The sequence below is a fragment of the Anoplopoma fimbria genome, chromosome 7, assembly GCF_027596085.1.
Source record: "Anoplopoma fimbria isolate UVic2021 breed Golden Eagle Sablefish chromosome 7, Afim_UVic_2022, whole genome shotgun sequence".
NCBI classification, from domain to species: domain Eukaryota; kingdom Metazoa; phylum Chordata; class Actinopteri; order Perciformes; family Anoplopomatidae; genus Anoplopoma; species Anoplopoma fimbria.
Window position 1 is genome coordinate 5815297 of NC_072455.1, and position 19392 is coordinate 5834688.

Here is a 19392-nt window from a genome sequence, read left to right on the forward strand (position 1 = left end):
TCTTTTCCATAATTGAAGAAAAACCAACATAATCCTTGCAGTTTATACAAATGAGTGCTGTGGCTCCTTTCCCAGTTCCTCCACTTTGGCTTGTTTTCACTCATCACCACCATCCCCATCTTGTTTTCTCTCTCAGTAAACTGATAGATTCTCTGCTGTTTCTGGCACATAATACACTTTAAGCTGTTTTAATTCCTCCATGCTGCTGCTGCTGCTGCTGCCACTTCCTCACTCTTCCCTCTCTGCTCCCTCCTATCAGTCACTTTCTTCTTCTTCCTCTTCTTCACCTCCTTCTCTGTCTCGACCTCCTTTTGCTCCCACGCTCCTCTTTGCTGCATGTGGTTGATGGGAGTTTGTTGTTTTGACTGCTGGAGTTAGCAGCGGTACGCTAACAGTAATCCTTCCCTGCTCTGACGACGTTCTCTCCTTTGTCGCTCCTCTTTTGCGTCTCCTCCATCAGGGCTCCAAGAGGATCCTGCGCTCCAACGAGATCCTGCTGTCCTCGGCGGGGCTGACGGAGACCGACCTGCAGCTCACCTTCTCCCTGCAGGTAAAGACAGACAACAACTTTGTTCTTGTGCTTTTTTTTTTTTTTTTTTTTTTATCCATCTGAAATAGACAAGACACAAGAAGTTTTGACATCTTCCTTTATAAATAGTCGAACTCGCATCAACAAAAGTGCTTTTACTCAAATTCTTAACACTTAAGGTGGAAACACACCACAGATAAATGTTGAAAGTTACCGTCTTTGATGCCAAGCTGAACTGTTTAAATTTTTCGGCTGACAGCTGTTGTGTACCTGCTGTTATGATCACATTGGATGTGGAATTATTTTCTGTGAGCAGAAATATTAATTAAAAACAATCTAATCTTCTGCAAAAAAAACAACCAACGAGACTGGAAGAATGCATGCTTATATAATCACCACGGTTTTCTTTATGAAAGTATGAAATATATGAACAGTTGAAAACAAATCAAGCCTTGTTTTTTCTCTTGATGTTACAGTAGGGAGGGCTTTCTTTTTCTTAGTTCCTCTCTTCTCAGGTAGTGCTTAGCACCATCTTCAACCTAAAATCTTAAACAGTTATTTGTTTGGAACTTGTTGACTTACCTTATAGACGACACTCAGGGCAAATCAAAGCTATCAGCTCTCTGAGGCTAAACTCCGGGACAGCAGCGCTATTAGAATGCTAACAAGCTCACACATGCAGATATTATATATATATATATGTCCATTATCTTCTTAACATGTTAGCATAATGCTACTTAGCAGTAAACACATAGTACAACTGAGGCTGATGGGAACGTCTTTAGTTTTGTAAAATTTCTATGGAATGTCTCACAAAAGAACAAAAAACAAACAAAAAAAAGAATAATCAATTTTTACCTCAAACATTCGTCATATAAAGTGTTCTTTGTTGCTACGTGTCATATATATCGGACCCCTTGCACACAGCGCCTTACATTCTCTACCTCTGTGCATTCAGGCCGAGCTCGGTTGATGTAATTCCCAGCAGGGTTCTCTTCTGCTCTAAATCATCCTTTCCAATTTCCATGTTTCTAAATGCTGCTAAAAGGTCAGGGAGTCTCTCTCTCTGGATCTTAGCGAGAGCGGCGAGCCAGACATTATACATTGTACGTTTAACTTTCTACAGCAGCAGTGCGGAGTGGAAGCCCATTAAAGACCAAGCGGCAGAGCGATTTCACGGCTTTGAACATGTCACAGGAGTAGGTTTTGTTCCATTTATAGGGCAGCCGGTGAGAGACTTAATGATGGGTTATGTCATAGTAAGGATGTGACTAAGTGGTTTGACACATCAGGGCGCCGGTGTGACGGCCTCATCATCACGACCTAGGAAGCAAATGTAGGGAAACAAACGTCGCCTCCATCTAGCAACGGTCCCACTTTGTCCGTTGTTCTGTGCTTGTGTTTGATTATGTGTGTATTTGTGTGTACTTGTACCCGCAGTACCCGCACTTCCTGAAGAGGGACGCCAACAAACTTCAGATCATGCTGCAGCGACGGAAGCGGTACAAGAACCGGACCATCCTGGGCTACAAGACCTTGGCCCTGGGCCTCATCAACATGGCCGAGGTATCACAACTCAAATCTACTCTTTTACAATGTGACCCCCAAACGCAACATGGAGGTTTAAAAGAAAACCCACCGCACTGTTCAGTGCCTTGATATGTCATGTGTTTATGTGTACTTTTTTCCACATTTAGTTCTGCTTACGTTAGATTCCCACATCTCTCCATTTATCACATTCAAACCCCCCAAACATTTCATTTTTACAGGAACTTTTTTCAGTCAATAAATAGGGGCAGTTGTATTAAAAGGCAGAATTATGTATATCATAGCTGCTTTGATATTATTAATTAATTATTAAAAAAATTTCCGAAACTACAAAATGTATGAAATTAATGGTATTTATTTTGATAGTTTAAAACAGGTGTACAGTAAACTGAATTTTGATTTTAAGTGAACCCTTAATTTTGTTTTAACTGGACTAATTCTCTGATCAGACAGAAATGCTTTGCTACCAGCATTTGTCACTGTCCCAATGTTCCTACCACATGAAAACAGGAAGTGGTTAAGTAGTGACTTGCTTGATTTAATTGGCCGTCTGGGCCAAAAAGGGACATTGACGAGGGGTGGAACTCTCTAATTGAGAATATTAAAACTTTCATCTGCGTCTTAAAATCACTAGAAAAAGGCATCACTAACTGTCCTTGTTTCAAGATGACTTCATTGACGGTAATGAACGATAAAAAATCTTTCCGCAGCTGCAAACAAAACTTTTGGATTTGGAAACAAAATGTGTTTAAATAATCTCCTCCTGTCAAAAACAACCTTGAATATCATAGTTGAAGTCTCTCTTCCCTCTTCACAACAGCTCGGTAGATTCTTTTGCATACTTTCTGCACTTCCGCGGCAGCAGATGGAGGTCAAGCTGTGTGTTTTGAAGTCACGTCAGCGGCCAGTTGTCGAGTCAGCGGAGTCTCGTTCCTCTTCAGCCTCACAAACGTCCCAGCTGATCGGAGCTGTTGACCCAACAAACTACCGGTCACAAGCTCATTTCCCTAAACATGCAGCCTCTGCCTTCTGCTACAGTCCAATCTGAGGTCAACTTTGTTTCACGAGGTGTCGTCACAAAGTGATGTCTAACCTCATATCAACATGCAGATCTGTTATTCTATGTTCCACCTTTTTATCAATCTTTCATTCCCAGCGTTGCATCTTAAAACTCATTCAGCACTAACCTTCATTTAACCTTCGTTCAAACTCAATTCAAGCAAGTGCACTTCCAGATAAAAGTCCGATTTCGATCTTTGGCCACAGCGTCCATTTCTCTCATAAACGTCGCCATAAATCAAACGCCCAATAAAATTTGAAGCCTCTGCCAAAACCCTTTTGCAATTCTCTGCTCCCACAATATGAAACATTATAAAAGGGTTGTGATTGATGGTGTGTCACGTCTGTACTTGTGTGTGTGTGTGTGTGTGTGTGTGCACATGTGGATGATTCTGACATCATGAATGTCTGGTGGTGAAGAATTATTTACAGTGTGAAACACCTTGAACAAACAGGCTCACCACAAAATAGACAGAAAAGGACGTAAATAAAGACTTGATGAAGAAGTAGGTTTGGTGTGAGTCTTTTATCAAGAGCAAATTAAACCAAATACAGCGGTGAAATAAGCTTATAGACCACACAAATAAAGAAATAGTTATTGTGAACTGTAAGCCAAACTGCATAGAAAAGGCTTTTTTTTCTTTTCTAAAATATGAACTAATGTGTGTCTCCAGTCTCCGTCCTGCTGGCTATCTGAGGCTGCCTCTGCATGTAAAGTGAAGTCAATTTGTATTCATGAAGCCTCTCCAGCAGACAGGTTGTGCTTCATAGAGGGCAAAGGACACAAATGCAGACTCATACGCATGATGGGTTCAAACTCATTTTCCTTCACAGGCGCAGTTTAAAAAGTCAGAACGCTGCCCAGAGCTCTGTGTGTGTGTCAGAACAATCACATGCTATAGGGGACAAACTCTGGTTCTCTGTTCCATGCAGTCCTCTCAAAGAAGTCACAAAGAAATGTCAGTTCGATGGTGCTTCTTTGATATGACATGTTGTTTCCATGCACTCGTTGAGAGGATGAATTGCTGAACGAGGAATGTTATTGCATGTAAACTTCAGCTCTTACAGAGAACTGAAAACATTCTAAAAGCACAAACACAAGTGGTAATCGCATAACATTTTAATGTTGAATTTACCCTCATTTCCTGTGATTATTGACTCTTTAAAGACATCATTTTTTATCTGCGACATTCTGAAATGTTACTTTATTTATATTTCCGCGTTAAGGGTAGAGCTAACAAACAATTATTTTCATTATCAGTCAATCTGCGGATTATTTTTCTTGATTAATCATTTCAATCTACGAGACATACAAAAGTAGTGGAAAACCACTACTAGTGGAAGTAGTCCTTGTTACGTCAGCCTTAGGTTTTGTGGACTGCGGTTTGGAAGTTTCGCTTTCGGCATCTTGGTTTTTTGCAACCAGTGAATGGAAGTTACCATGTTATTTCTGTGGAGAAGTGACGCCGTATACGCCTCTGGTGGCGACCTGTCAATCACAAGGTGGCCCGCCCTAAAGCATGCCCTGCTTTATGGTCTATTTTACTCTAAAGCAGACCTTCAGAATCAGAATCAGCTTTATTTTTTTATTCCGGTTATTTATTTGGCTCCGGTTACCTAAGCTCAATAATAGACAGAAACAGACAAATAGACAACAAATGAAAATCATGCTGTATTGAAGAAGACTTGAAGCTACATATTGAGACCATAACCACCTTCAGCATTGGCTTCACCTTTCAGAACCGGAGGTTGCTGAAAAAACATCACACAAAACCCAAAGTGATCGTTTTTATCCGGCTAACCAAAAACATATTTAATGTAATTATTTATATATGTTATATTTATTCATTTATAAAAGGATTTGAATATACTGTATGATTTAAAACAAGCAGCAACTCCTCAAATTGGGAACTGGAGTCAGCACTTTTGAGTTTCTGTTGAAGGAAAGACTGTGGTTAGTATTGCACATCTAGCAAAAACCCTTTACACTGCGGACCTCATTTTGATAGTCTGTTCAGTTCCTTCTGTCGCTTATGAATTCAGCTTTAACAGTAGCACAAGAAGACATAAGACTGCAAATGAACTCATTAAAGTAATTTAAACAGAATCTATCCAACGTTGGCTAATATTAGCCACCTTAAGCTAGTCTTTTTAAAGGTTACGTGGTGCCACTTTAAATAAAATAAAAGGAAATACAATGCAAACTGTGCAAACTAACGTGTGTCTTTTGAAACTTGTGAAGTTTCAGGTTTTGTATGGAGTCACTGGTTTTTTACTTTTATGTGCACCATTAAATCACCACTAGAGAAACATTTTACAAGAAATAAATGTCACTGAGATCACATAAAAATGACAGGGTCTACTTTTTTTTTTTTTTTTATTAATTTATCGTGCACGTGCTTTTATGATGCTTTAATTTGACTGAGACCTCTAAGGATAACAGTGTTGTAACCGCAGTTTTATACCCATTAAAGTCTAAAAATGTTGCGGCACCATTTCCTCTGCAACACATTAAAAACTACTTACCGAGTCATTATTCCTAACCACTGTTTGTACTGCATACCCCCTAACATGACTTCATTTTGCAACATCATGAGTGGTTTGAGTTCTACCATTTATCTTTTTTTTTTTTTTTTACACAAATCAAGCTCGCTCTGCCACAAATTACATTTTGCTTCCTCAGTTCCAACCGTAGCAAATAATACTGTGTAAAAAACAGAGAATTCACAGCATGTTTTTGAGCATAATGCGTTACATGAGTCTACGCTGCGGTTCCAGAAGATGAACCAGCAGTGGTCAGATTTCCATAATTGTCTCTCTGAATGGGGAAAATTTTTTAAAATTAGCATCTGCCGATAGCTTAAGAGAGCTAACAACAGCATTCCAAGCATCTGACGCAGGTTAGCTGAGCCTCAACCAGGCGAATGGATGCACAGCAGTAATGTCTCTCTCTAATGGGAGGCGGTTGGCTGTCTCCATGATGAGCTGCTCAGACTTCATTAACTCGCAGAGTGTGACCAGACTGCAGAGAGAGGCTGGATGTCACTCAGCTAGACGCACACACACACACACACACACACACACACACACACACACACACACACACACACACACACACACACACACACACACACACACACACACACACAGGAGACTCGATGCAGCCGTTTGCTGCAGTGAAATGTTTTGTTATGCCTCACGTGTTTGTGTTTTCTGTGTCGGCGGCGGCGGCGACAGCTTTTGGTTTTGTCCCCGATTGCTATTTTTGTTTCTCTTCTTCAGCCTCCTCATTCCATTACCAACCTCCTCTGAACATCTGCTCCCCCGTCCGTCCTCATTTCTTCTCTCCCTCTCTAACCTGTCTTTGTATTTTCTCTGCGTCTACACAACCTTTGTTTCAGTCTCTCTCATTTAATCACGTCCTGTGTTTATACCTGCTATGTGTGCAGGAGAGTCACGATTGTAATAAATAGATTTCTGGTGGAAGTTTATGCATCTGACTTTCTTTCCTTTAATAAATACCTTGTATCCATTTGCATGCTCATATTTAAGCATTCAGATTCTCCTCATTTATGTAAAATCTGGAATTAATTCAAACCCCAACGGGACACGTTCAGAGTTTAGAAAAACATGAAGAAAGCTGTATCTTTCTTATTTCATTTGGTTGGAAATCCATCAATAAATGTTTTTTTTTTTTTACTCAAGTAAAGGTGATGAAATACTATTCTATTGTGATATGAGACTAGTTATCATCTAGTGTTTTCTTGCTGTCATGATATTAAATATAGTTTCTTAAGGGTTTTAAAGGCTGCATTTTGTACTTGACTCTGAAATATAAAACATCTCCTTAAAGCAACGTTTTGACAAAACAATTAGAATATTTCACTTTGTGCGTCTACAAATCGCTATTTTTACATGCTGAAAAGCATCATGGGAAGAACACAGAATCATTTTGTGCATTTTGTAAAAGATGATGGATGTCTAATGAATAAAAAAAAAGAAAACACAAAGATTTATACAAGCTCACTCCGACCTTGTCTGTCTTCTCTGCGTCCAGGTCATGCAGCACCCCAGTGAGGGGGCCCAGGTCCTGGGGCTCCACAGCCAGCTGAAGGACGCCTCGGTGCCCGTCGCCGAGATCAGAGTCTACTCCCTGTCCAGCCAGCCCATCGACCACGAGGGACCCAAAGCAAAGATGTCCGGTAGGCACATCGTCTCTACACATCTCTCTCTCTCTCTCTATCATTCGCTCTGTCTGCTCCTCATCTTTAAATGTCCTTCGTCTCTCCAGATCGCTCTCCGGACATCGACAACTACTCCGAAGAGGAGGAAGAGAGCTACTCGTCAGAACAGGAAGGCAGCGACGACCCCATTCATGGACAGGTGTGTTAACCATGTCTCCACTTTTGTCCTTAATATGTCCTGCGATGTGCGTCTTAATGTAGCTGGGATTTGTCCTTTGAAGTCCTCAACAGTTTAAGAGTCTTTAAACTCTTTAAGATACTAGAAATGCAGTTAAAAAAGTTCAGTGGATCAAATTTTGCCTCCATGTTTTTTGGGCTGAAGTTTTTCTTTGCTATGTATTTTATCAAACAATATTTTTGTTTAAATATTAAGGTAATTTCCTACGATGTCTTTGATATTAGTCTTTTAGGTTATTAAAGCTTTATATAAAGACGTATATAAATGTACAACATCAAATCTTTTCATTTTCCATTCATTTCCATATTTATTAACACCGTAATATCCCTTGATATCATGTAATATAGACAGCTTGCATGTTTTTTTGGGGGGGAAATGTATGTCCACTCTGATTGGTGCAGAACAGGGTTGGTGGTTAAACGCATCCTCTCTGCTTTACTACATGCTATTAATCAGAAAAACCCTCCCTGGAAAATGTAAATATGTGTTTTCCTCATTTCAAAGTGAAAAGTCTTTGGCCACCACATCGCCATCTTTGTTCATTCAGGTTGAATGAGCTGGGTGCACAAAAATGTATTGTTGTGTCACCTTCTCTCTCTCTCTCTCTCTCTCTCTCTCTCTCGACTTATGAGAGAGAGTGGGTGGCTGTGCTCGGAGGGGTGAGAGGGGGAAACCGGCGCCCATCGGTGCGTGGAGATTGGAGGAGAGCTTGAAAGGAGCAAACAGACAGCAGGGAGAGATAAGAAGGGAGCAACACTGCTTTGGAGGCCGCATTGAAAAGGCTGAAAGGAGGGAAGCTAGGAGGGAGGGGGGGAGTTGGTGGTAAAGGGGTGAGGGAAGCTACTGCAGGACCAAAGCAGTGAGACGAGACAGATTAGTGGGGAAAAAGATGGCGACATCCCTAGAAAGAAGTTGATAGGTCATCCAATCATACGGGTTTTAAACACACGCATATGTTCATTTAAACACACTCACACATGCTTCTTGCCCCGGTTGACTTTGTTGCATGTCATCATCATCAAAGACCTCAGCAGTAAAATGTTATCAACCTTTATAACCAATAGAAACAACCGGCCTAAGTTATCGAATTGAGAAACAATTGAAAACTTAATTTTCTTATTGTCAAAGCTATAAAAAAAAAAACCTTAGTCCTTATATCTGAACTTCCTGTCTTCCCTACCTGTCTGTTTGTCTGGTTTCTACTAGTTTCTTTTTTTTTTTTGTTTTTTTAAAGGCTCAATAATCTTTTGAAACAGCTGGGCACTGAATGTCCTATCAAACGTAACTCAAACTAGAGTAAATGGTGTATTTGTTTGGGACTATTTTAAGCTGTGGATTAATATGCTACATTTGCACTCACGCTTATCAGCAGCACCCGGACAGTGTAGTGTTTGTGGAATGAATTACAAAGAATACAAACACAACAATGGAGGAGCGCAGACTTCACTCGTTAGTAGGATCAATTCATTGTTGCTTTTGCTCTTTTTAATTGGATTTGTTGACAGCCTTAACCTTTAAAACCTCAAATTGTAATAACCCAGAGTTAACCTCTCCTCTTTCTCTCTTGCTCTCCTCCTTCCTCCCCTCTCTGCCTCTCTTCTCCGTCTCTCTCTCTCTCTCTCTCTCTCAGTATCTATTCGACGAAGAAGATGAGGTGAGGAAGAAGAAACCCAGGCGCAAGCTCCCTTCAAACGCCGCCATCACCAGAGTAAGAAAATCACCTCTTTCACCTCATCATCCCTCCCTCCCTCCCTCACCTCCCTCTCCCCCTCTATCTGTCTGGTTTTCTATCTCGTCTACTTGTTTTGCCTGCAAAGCAATTTGCGGCAAAACCTGCTTCATGAAAAGCCCTTTCCAAATAAATTTGATGAGACTGGACTCTGAAACCCTCGCCCTCATCTGCCTCTTGCCTCACCTCATTCAACCTCTCCCCCATATCTGCTCCCCCGTCTCTGCCTCATTCTCGGTACATGTAATTCAGGCCAATTTCCATTGAAAAAAAACATTGAAACAAGTCTCCACAAGCTCCCTCAATACATAATCCACTTCCTGTGGTGCATTGACTCTCTCACACACACACACACACACACACACACACACACACACACACACACACACACACACACACACACACACACACACACACACACACACACACACACACATATACATACATACGAACACTCAGCAGGAGCACAGATTAACACACGATTGTTAGCAACCATGAACATTAGAAAAGACCTCCAATTTGACAGAAGGAGAGCAATGTGTGTGTGTGTGTGTGTGTGTGTGTGTGTGTGTGTGTGTGTGTGTGTGTGTGTGTGTGTGTGTGTGCAACAGGAGTTTGTCTCAGTAGGTTATTAATGGAGGTCTCTCTGAGATTGTCACTGCTGCTCCCCAACACCACCGTCCTGTGGTTATTAATGGAGGTCTCTCTGAGATTGTCACACTGCTCCCCAACACCACCGCCACACACACACACACACACACACACACACACACACACACACACACACACACACACACACAATAACCCTAATTTCTGCGCTGCTTGAGTTAAACAACACACACATGTTGAACACAAGCACACACTCAAAAGCCTTTACAACAGACCCTCTGCCCCGTACTGCAGTTTGCAGACACACACACACAAATGGAGAAACATTTACATCCCCAGAGTCCAGCATGAAGTCGACCCTCTCCAGTTTTCTAGCAGCAAATGAGGACACGACCTCGAACACACAACGGCTCTCTAACGCCTCTCAGACTTCCACTTACGTTGCTCAGAGCTGATTTTCACCCAAAAATCCCACCCAGGTTTGAACTTGTGTGTACCCACGCATCCAAATATTTTACGTGTCTCCCTCCTACGAGAAGACGCTTTTCATTTCTGTGAATCACTAAAAGACAGTAAAGAGATAAACTGGAGAGAAATGAGCTTCTGATTATACGCCAGAGTCCCTTTAAATAAATATAAAAATAAACCCAATTTTGCCAATCAAAAAACTGATAATATCTCCAAATTAAACGGGTAATAAATTGTAATAAGTAATAATGCCGTCCCCCGGCAGAAAAATTTGAAAAAAATGACTTTCATTGTTTCGATTTTCATGCATGTAAGTCATCTTATCTTAATGCTGTGATGGCAGTAATGTGAATAGAGGTGGAGGACATGTAAACACCATGAGATGATCAGTATGTTTGTGATCCTAAATCATGATATTTATCATTTTAAATAGAAATAGTTTATCACCATACTGTCCATTTTCTGCCAAATCATTTACGATGTTTATGGATCAAAAAAAGAGACAGAAATGTCTGTTTTTAACAAATCCAACAATCAAATATCTTAACAAACCAATTGCTCAATATATCGTTGTCCACAAAGCCTTAATACAAATCCAGAGATATTAAGCTACCTCAGTGTAAACAGTCAAAACTGTAAGTATGTTATTATGACACAATTAAAAGCATTGCCATATTAAGACTCAAATCATTTAGTGATATTCATACGAGTTTTTAAACGGACACAGTTGGCGACTTACCGGTAAACAAAGTGTAGAATTTAGCCGCTAGAGAGCCAGATATTTCCTCCAGGAGTCGGTAGGGACCAAAAACAGAGCTAAAAGAGAGTGAATATTGGACAAGTGGACACAACCAAGACTCCAGAATGAATGATGATGTTGCTCTATAGCTGCTGGATGTGTAAATAAGGGTGCAGCTGAAGATTCACTGCCTTTCATAGAACAATGCAGTAGAGCTAACAGTCATAATTTCCAGTATTTTTCAAACCCTGAGCTGGTGATTCACTTTTAATAACCTGTACTTGCAGCGCTGTGCCCTTTTTTTCGAATAACATCTCTCCGTTAAATACATAAAAAACCCTTTCAGACAAACATCTGCGATGGGAGGCGTCGACTTCCTCGACAACCTCAATAAACACGCACGCTCCCACATCTTCCAGTTTAATAACACAGGATGCAGTTCATAGAAAAAACATCTGCATCGATGGCACTTTTGCTTTAGGTGACATGCAGAAGCATGTCCTGGTGTTGTATCCATTAACTGCCTCCGTCATCTCTCTCTCTACGCCTTGCATCTTCTCCCTCAAACCCAGAAATATGAGCATCCATCTCCTCATGTTGTCCTTTTTCTTTCCTCACAGCAACCCAACATCAAGCAGAAGTTTGTGGCCTTGCTGAAGAGGTTTAAAGTCACCGATGAGGTACGCGTTTCGCCCTTTTTTTTTTTTTTTTTTTTTGCCCTCCTGTTATCACACATCCACGCTCCCATGCTCGAGGCTCAGAGTGTGTATTTATGCTTCAGAGGTTGTTGCTGAAGTCCATGTGTGTTTCAGTTTGGGCTTTTGAAGGCATGGGGAGTTGCGTGGGAGAGATGTGGCAGAACAACTGAGATGCAGCTGAAATGCTAAACATTGATTTTAAAATAGAACAGCAATGTGTTTAATGTGCTTCTTGGCGCTGCTCACACTTTTGCTATCTGAGGCTGTTTGTGTTTGTATGTGTTTGTTTCTGTTCTCTGAAGATTTATTTGTGTTCGTGTGGCTGCTTTAACCTTCATTTTTGCCTTTCTTATTGTCATTTATTTTCTTGTATTTTGGTAACTCATGTTTTGCTTAATTTGTCCACTATGTGTTTCCTTTGTTCTGTTGTAGCTTCCTAAACATCTGTTTTATTTCTATTATCTGGTTTCATGTTTCATGTATAGGAGTACACAAACTGACTAATCCTCACTTGCCCAAATGTTATGTTTTTAGTATGAAAATGTCCATAAAAATGTCCTGTAGATATGTAGATTATTGCTATTTCTTACATGTAGATCAGCTTGTGCCTTTGCAATCAATCACTTTGAGATAAATAGGTTTTAAATGGAACACAGTACAATGGATAAAAAAACAAATTGCAGATGGAACAATCTGCAAACTGCAACATGTACCCGTCTGTGTTTACATGCATGAAGAAGACAGCTTTGTACCCAGTTTAAGGGTCAGTTTATAATATAAGTGCCATAACTGGTTCACAGTGTCCCGGTTTAGCGTGCACACTGATTATAAGTATCCTGTTAGAGCAGATGTTGGATTAACTGGTCACTCTAGCATGTAAACATGTCACTTCTTTCACTTTTCTCCGCCTGTGAAATCTCAGACCTGCATTTTGATGTCAGACGGAGAATCTGTCTGTGTTTAGTATCACTGTTTGATAAACATATCTCTGCTCTGTAGGGAGGTTGTTACGGTTCATGTCGACACATTTTACAGCTTCTATACGTGTTAAATGCTTTTTTCCTTGCGTGCGTGTGTCTCTCGGTCACTCGTGTCCCCCTTTGTCTGGTCCAGGTTGGTTTTGGCCTGGAGCACGTGTCCAGGGAGCAGATCCAGGAGGTGGAGGAGGACCTGGACGAGCTCTACGACAGTCTGGAGATGTACAACCCCAGCGACAGCGGGCCGGAGATGGAGGAGACCGACAGCATCCTCAGCACGCCCAAACCTAAGCTCAGGTAGAACACATCACTAATCACACAGCTATAATATAGTTGCCTACCTGGGTGTATATACAACTTTGTCTAGGACTCACTGCTCTCCATTGACAATTCAGAGCGCCATCTGTTGGTGAAGAGGCTCACTGCAGCCATGTATTGAAGTTTCTTTGAGGTTTACATGAAACAAGAAGGGGGTCAGTTAACTTTAAATCCATCCAAATGAAAAACAAAACCTCAGAATGTAAAAATATCTTATCTCTTAAGCATAAGTTTAAGGAAGTGACTTAAACTCACAGCTGGGGTTCCTGTGATCATAAGGGTCAAAAATCTAAAAAGCTCTTTGACCTTATGACCCCCAGAAAGGCTTGTTCTTAGGATGTCAACAACAGAACCGAAGAGTAGCAGATAAACCTTTTTAAAAATAGCTCTTCAGACTTAATTTTAGTCCTTTATCTTAATTCGGCCTACATTTTGCCTCAAAAATAGAATAAAGTACTCAAAATAGCACTATTTGATGGTGTCCGTGTGATGTAGTTCTATGAAACCTGAAAAGCAAAGGAGCCATGTAGATAAATGTGACACTAATAGCATACTGGGGAGCTATTTTCTGTTTCTGCTATAACAAGTCAAAATGTCATCTGTGAAAAAGGGCCCCAAAAACAAAAGACACAATACGTTTTCTTGTGTTTCAGGCCGTTCTTTGAAGGAATGTCTCAGTCCAGCTCCCAGACGGAGATCGGCAGCCTGAACAGCAAAGGCAGCCTGGGTCGAGACACTTTCAGCCCGGTGAGTAACTGAGATAAACGAGGAAACAGCAACAGCAGCTGCAGCTTCAGCAGGAATTTCACTCATGTGACACTGTGGGGGAGTTCATGTGGCTCTCAAGAAAACCTGAACTGTTTGTTTGATTTTCCTCCGTCTCATCGGTGCTGACTGGAGTAAATGTTTATTGTTCCCAAAGAGCGTCTGACTTTGACTACATGTAAGTCTTGAGCAAATATAGCCGCTAAACGAGCTGTAATGCAATCGCTCGGGGCAACTCCTCATCGTCCATGTACGTCCACTAAAAGTGCTTGTTTTTGTTATTAAAAGTGTCCTAAAATCTTATGGAAAGAACCCTACAGAATAACAAAACCTTTTCTCTTTACCTTTTACTCGATCCGGTCTATTTGTTATTGTGTCTCGCTCTAGAAGAAGTCTCGTTCTGATAAGTCAAAATCATCTAAATTCTCAGCTATGACATTGACAATCTTTTAAGATATCACTAAGCTACAATTTCTGTCCTTTCAACACTACAAACTCTGACAACACCTGCACTCCTCTCTCAAAGTCTCACTCACGTTTACACCATTTGTCCTCCGGCAACAAGTCACATAACACAACAACCAACAGACCAGATTAAGCCAAAGGTAAAAAAAAGACCTATTACTTCTCTGTAGGGTCCTTTCCATAATGCTTACACTTACACTTACACTTACATTAGCAAAATACAGCACTTTTCGTGGATGTACATTGATGGTGAGAAGTTGCCGATGACGTGTGCAGCATTCTCTCACAATAATGGACCAATTTCAAGGCACAAAAATGTAGCAAACAGTATCAAAGTTAACCTTTTAAGCCCTTTAAATTGAACTAACACTTTTGGTCTTTTAGCCTCCAATTGATTTTGATTTGATCAGAGATTTTAGATTGCATTTGTATTGTTTTTTTCCTCTAAATGTAGTTGTTTTTGCTTTTTGTTCTTTTGACATTTTATTCAAGTCAAACCTTTTTTTTTTTTTTTTTTTACATCATGGCAGTTCATTCATTTACACTTCGTATGAATGTTGTCATAACAAGCACACAGTGAGATGTATTCACAGAGTCCTAACCCAGTCATTCATTTCACAAAGTGCTTCACACTCACTGTTTACACGCGGCACTAAATAGCACACAGTAACAAATACGTAGCGTATAAATACACCATGAACTGAAGCAGCATAAGCTTTGGAACAACATGCGACTCTGCATCGATGAAATAAACATCCAGACTCCAATGAAAGCCAATGAGAATCGACCAGCAGGGTCGCGTTGTGCAAATATATGATTTCAGAAACGTTTTTCCGGAATGGAGCAGGAATCCAATAGCTCTTTGACGGCCGCCATCTGCTCAATAAAGAAAAAAAGTGTGTTTAATCTCTCCGAGCTGAATGGATCTCACTGTCTCGGCTGCATTCAAACAGCTTCAGTTCCTCCTTTCATAGTAATACTGAAGTAAGCCTTTTAGTGTTGTGACAGCAGTCTGCACACTTTCTTAAAAGACGTTTGTTGTGGAAAAGTCTGCTTTTGTATCTGTTAATATTTTAAAATCCAATTTATTGTGCCGTAAAAAATCAAAACGCTGCATAAAGAATCTGAGAAAACGAATATCTTTTGGGTATCGCAGCTGTTATGTTAAGATGCTTTTTTTCTTCCTGTTGCTGCATAATGTTAGTTAGAGTCTGATGGTGGCACCTTGCATGGTAGCCCTGTCATCAGTGGGTGACTGATATGTAATATATATACTACTGATTGAAAGTCGCTTTGGATAAAAGCGTCTGCTAAATGACTGTAATGTAATGTAATGTAATAATGAATTATGTTATTATAGTTTTATTTACTCAATCTGGAGTCTCAATGAGCCTGTAGACTGAATGTCGCTCCCTCCTCTCACCAGCAGGGAGAGCAGCCTCCTATAGAGAAGATGAAACTCTCTCGCAGCCGCAACCTGGATGAGGCCCTGTCTGAGACCGACACACTGGTAGGGTACTGATAATGTGTGTGTGTGTGTGTGAGGGAGAGAGAATTAATGGTGTGCCGGGATCTTTGTTAATATCACTCTGAGTTGGGGATGCTCTACCATCTGTGCTGTAAGTGAGACTGATTAAGAGCCTCGGAGAGAAAACAGAGGAAAACAAAAAAGGGATGAAGTGTCTGAGAAGATGGCTCTAGAACTGCCTGTATTTCTGTTTTCTGACACTGACAGTCTGTCATTGTGTGTGTGTGTGTGTGTGTGTGTGTGTGTGTGTGTGTGTGTGTGTGTGTGTGTGTGTGTGTGTGTGTGTGTGTGTGTGTGTGTGTGTGTGTGTGTGTGTGTGTGTGTGTGTGTCAGGAGCTTACAGATCAGGAGCTGTTCGCTGAGGTGGGCCCCTGCATCACGGTGTCAGTGGCAGAGAAACCCCGTACACCCATGAAGAGCAGCAAAAGTGAAAACCAGGCCATGCCATCGCCGAGGTAATACACCCCAAAATACAATAAAAACAAACAAAGCACTTTGACTGTTTTTATGCATTTTGTTCAAAATTAATATCGTCGTGTTTTGGCTTTAATGTTAGTAGAGATATCTGTCACCATTTCTTTGTCTGTTATGGCTTAAAATTTGGAATTAAAGTTAAATGTATACAGCGGGTTAACCATATTTTATTGCCTTTTTCCTTTCCCCATTTCGTCTTTGTTTTTAAAGCAATAGTATTTTTTTTTAATTAGGATCTAACACAATGAAAAGTTGAATTCATAAGCAAAAAAAAAGCAATTCATTATATTATTATTATTATTATTATTATTATTATTATAATTGTACAGTCTCTTCCCTGCATTCAAAACCAAATATTTTGGAGACACATGATGCCATTTGATCTTGTGATTTAATCGTCCTTTGTCTCTCTCTCTCCCCCCTCAGGTTGGACGGAGGCCACACGCCCAGACAGAAGCGCATCAGCACTCCCATGAAGGAGAGACAGCTGTCCAAACCTCTGAGTGAACGGACCAACAGCTCCGACTCTGAGAGATCCCCGGAGCTGGGACACAGCACGCCGGTTAGTTAGCGTTTCCAAAGATCTCACTACAATCTGCTGCACCATTTTAACCTCGCAAACAGACATAAATCATCATGTTGCAGTATGGGGATTGTTCTGTGTCCTCCTCCTTCCCAAAGTAAAGAACACAAATGCATGCTGATGATCTATGACTCGCCTGGAGCTCAGAAATGAATTATGTATGTGCTGATGAGTCATCTGGAGAGTAAATGTGTTGCTGTAGGGAGGGTTAATGTACTGAGCGTGTGTGTGTGTGTTTAGCTCCTGAGGAAGGTCGTGTACGACCAGCTGAACCAGATTTTGTTGTCGGACTCCGCGCTGCCAGAGAGCCTGATCTTGGTCAACGTCAGCGACTGGCAGGGGCAGGTGAGTGTGTGTGTGTGTGTGTGTAGAGCATTTAACCCAACGACATCAGGTGGGCGTGTTTTGTAATTCTGCACGCTCTTTACCTTTCGTATGTTGCAGTACGTCGCAGAGCAGCTCCAGGTTCAGAGACACCCGGTGGTCTGCACGTGTTCGTCGGCCGAAATCCAGGCGGTGCTATCAGCTGTGCTCACTCGCATCCAGAAGTTGTGAGTCCTTGTGATTTCTCACACACACACACACACACACACACACACACACACACACACACACAATGACAGACTGTCAGTGTGTGAGTTATAGCCTCCTTTGATTTGCAGGATGACTCATTTGTCGTTCTTCCTTCTCTAAAGCCTTGTTTTTCTGTTCTCTGTCCTCCCTTTGACCCTTTTCTCTCTTCTTCTTCCCCTGCGTCCCCCACATCTCTCCCTCCTCCTCGTCTTTGCCCTTATCTATATCTTTACTTCTCTTTATACCAAAGCAATACTTTGTATATCTCCCTTATCTGTGTCCGTCTCCCCCCCCCACACACACACACTTCGCCAAAGCATCTAAAGGGAAATAGGGGATAAAGAAAATTGAGTGAGGACAAAATAAATATAGCTTTTAGTTTTGTATGAATCATCTAGTAAGTGTGTTATTAGTACAAATCTAATTTAAACCTCCGAGCAGAGACCCCCGGTTGGGATCCACTGCTGTAACAAATAGTAGATATTAAAGTGTTTATCTTTTACTTCCATTCTCAGGCAAATACATCAATGTTAAAGGATCCATGTGTTTTTGGTATTATTCAGAAAAGCGTGTTTTTCTTTAAAAACACACTTAAAAAGTCATAAAACCTGGAACTCCTTCATTTGTCAAGGAAAACAGCTTCTCAAATGCAACGATTTGCTCATTTCTACTGTTTTATTGTCACTGTTATTGAACATATTTGGGTTTGGACAGTTGATTGGACAAAACAAGCCATGTGTGGACGTCTCATTGGGCTCTGGGAGGTTGAGGTGGACATTTTCCAACATTTTCTGACTCTGTTTTGAGGTCTAGGTGTCATTTGTTACAGATATATTCCCCTGATGGATTCTATGATTTCATATATATATATAAATACATTTGATGGATGTGACAGTGTGGTGGCTCCACCTCCAACACATCACTGATAACCCCCCCCTCTCTCCCTCTCCCTCCCCGTCTGCAGCTGTAACTGTAACTCGTCCATGCCCAGAGCGGTGAAGGTGGCGGCGGTGGGCAGCCAGAGTTACCTCGGAGCCATCCTGCAGTTCTTTGTCACTCAGCTCGCCAACAAAACGTCCGACTGGCTCAACCACATGCGCTTCCTGGTCGTGCCTCTGGGTAAGAGGGTCTGCCTGTGTTACCTTGGTGATTCAGAATATCTTGCCGAGTCATGCTGCAGTGTAGGTTTTATTATTTTGTGGAGAGAACCGTCTGGGGAGTGACAAACCTTTTGCTCTTTCATTTGCAAGACATCCATTACACACAGTCACTTGGGGTCTGCAGTAACACCTCATAAAAAGCTGAAATCACTTTATTTTCAAGGGACGTTAACTATTTGATTTATCTCTTTTTTTTTTTTCCCGTCCACTTTCCTTTCCTTTCCTTCCCTTCACTTTTACTCCATCCTCTTCCTCAGGCTCTCATCCGGTTGCCAAGCACCTCGGCGCCATCGACAACCGCTACAGCTCCTCCTTCCTGGACGGGGCGTGGAGAGACGTGTTCAGCCGCTCCGAGCCGCCGCAGACAGGTACCGCCACCGCCACCGTCACGCGGATAAACACGTGCCACCTCAACGGGTGGTAAACGTCAACACAAACACACAACATTTCTCTCTCCGTCTCATCCAGATCAGTTGGATGTCGCGGCAAGAATCTCCCAGTACATCAGCGGAGCGACGGTCACACACCAGCTGCCCATCGCTGAGGCCATGCTCACCTGCAAACACAGGACGTGAGTGCAGAGGCCACAAAAACACAAACAACACATATCACTCTGTGTGTGTGTGTTTACTCTAATCTGTCTTCTTTCTCTTGCTTTCCAGGCGGGATGAAGACTCCTACCAGAAGTTCATTCCTTTTATAGGGGTACGATTTTATTTTTTTCTCCTGTTGCAGTAGGTTTGCCAAA

At 41.4% G+C, this 19392-nt stretch overlaps 1 protein-coding gene across 1 annotated transcript in view; it reads left to right on the forward strand.

The window, feature by feature from the left end:
* Positions 1-19392, forward strand: part of LOC129093126 (phosphofurin acidic cluster sorting protein 1-like) — a 56953-nt gene that overhangs the window by 34809 nt on the left and 2752 nt on the right. The window contains exons 3-19 of the mRNA XM_054601041.1: positions 461-550; positions 1970-2095; positions 7194-7338; positions 7428-7519; positions 9189-9266; positions 11724-11783; positions 12915-13075; positions 13750-13843; positions 15756-15836; positions 16188-16309; positions 16755-16890; positions 17152-17256; positions 17356-17462; positions 18449-18603; positions 18902-19012; positions 19113-19215; positions 19307-19349. Coding sequence (XP_054457016.1) covers positions 461-550; positions 1970-2095; positions 7194-7338; positions 7428-7519; positions 9189-9266; positions 11724-11783; positions 12915-13075; positions 13750-13843; positions 15756-15836; positions 16188-16309; positions 16755-16890; positions 17152-17256; positions 17356-17462; positions 18449-18603; positions 18902-19012; positions 19113-19215; positions 19307-19349 — 1809 coding nt within the window. The remainder of the gene's footprint in view (positions 1-460; positions 551-1969; positions 2096-7193; positions 7339-7427; positions 7520-9188; positions 9267-11723; positions 11784-12914; positions 13076-13749; positions 13844-15755; positions 15837-16187; positions 16310-16754; positions 16891-17151; positions 17257-17355; positions 17463-18448; positions 18604-18901; positions 19013-19112; positions 19216-19306; positions 19350-19392) is intronic.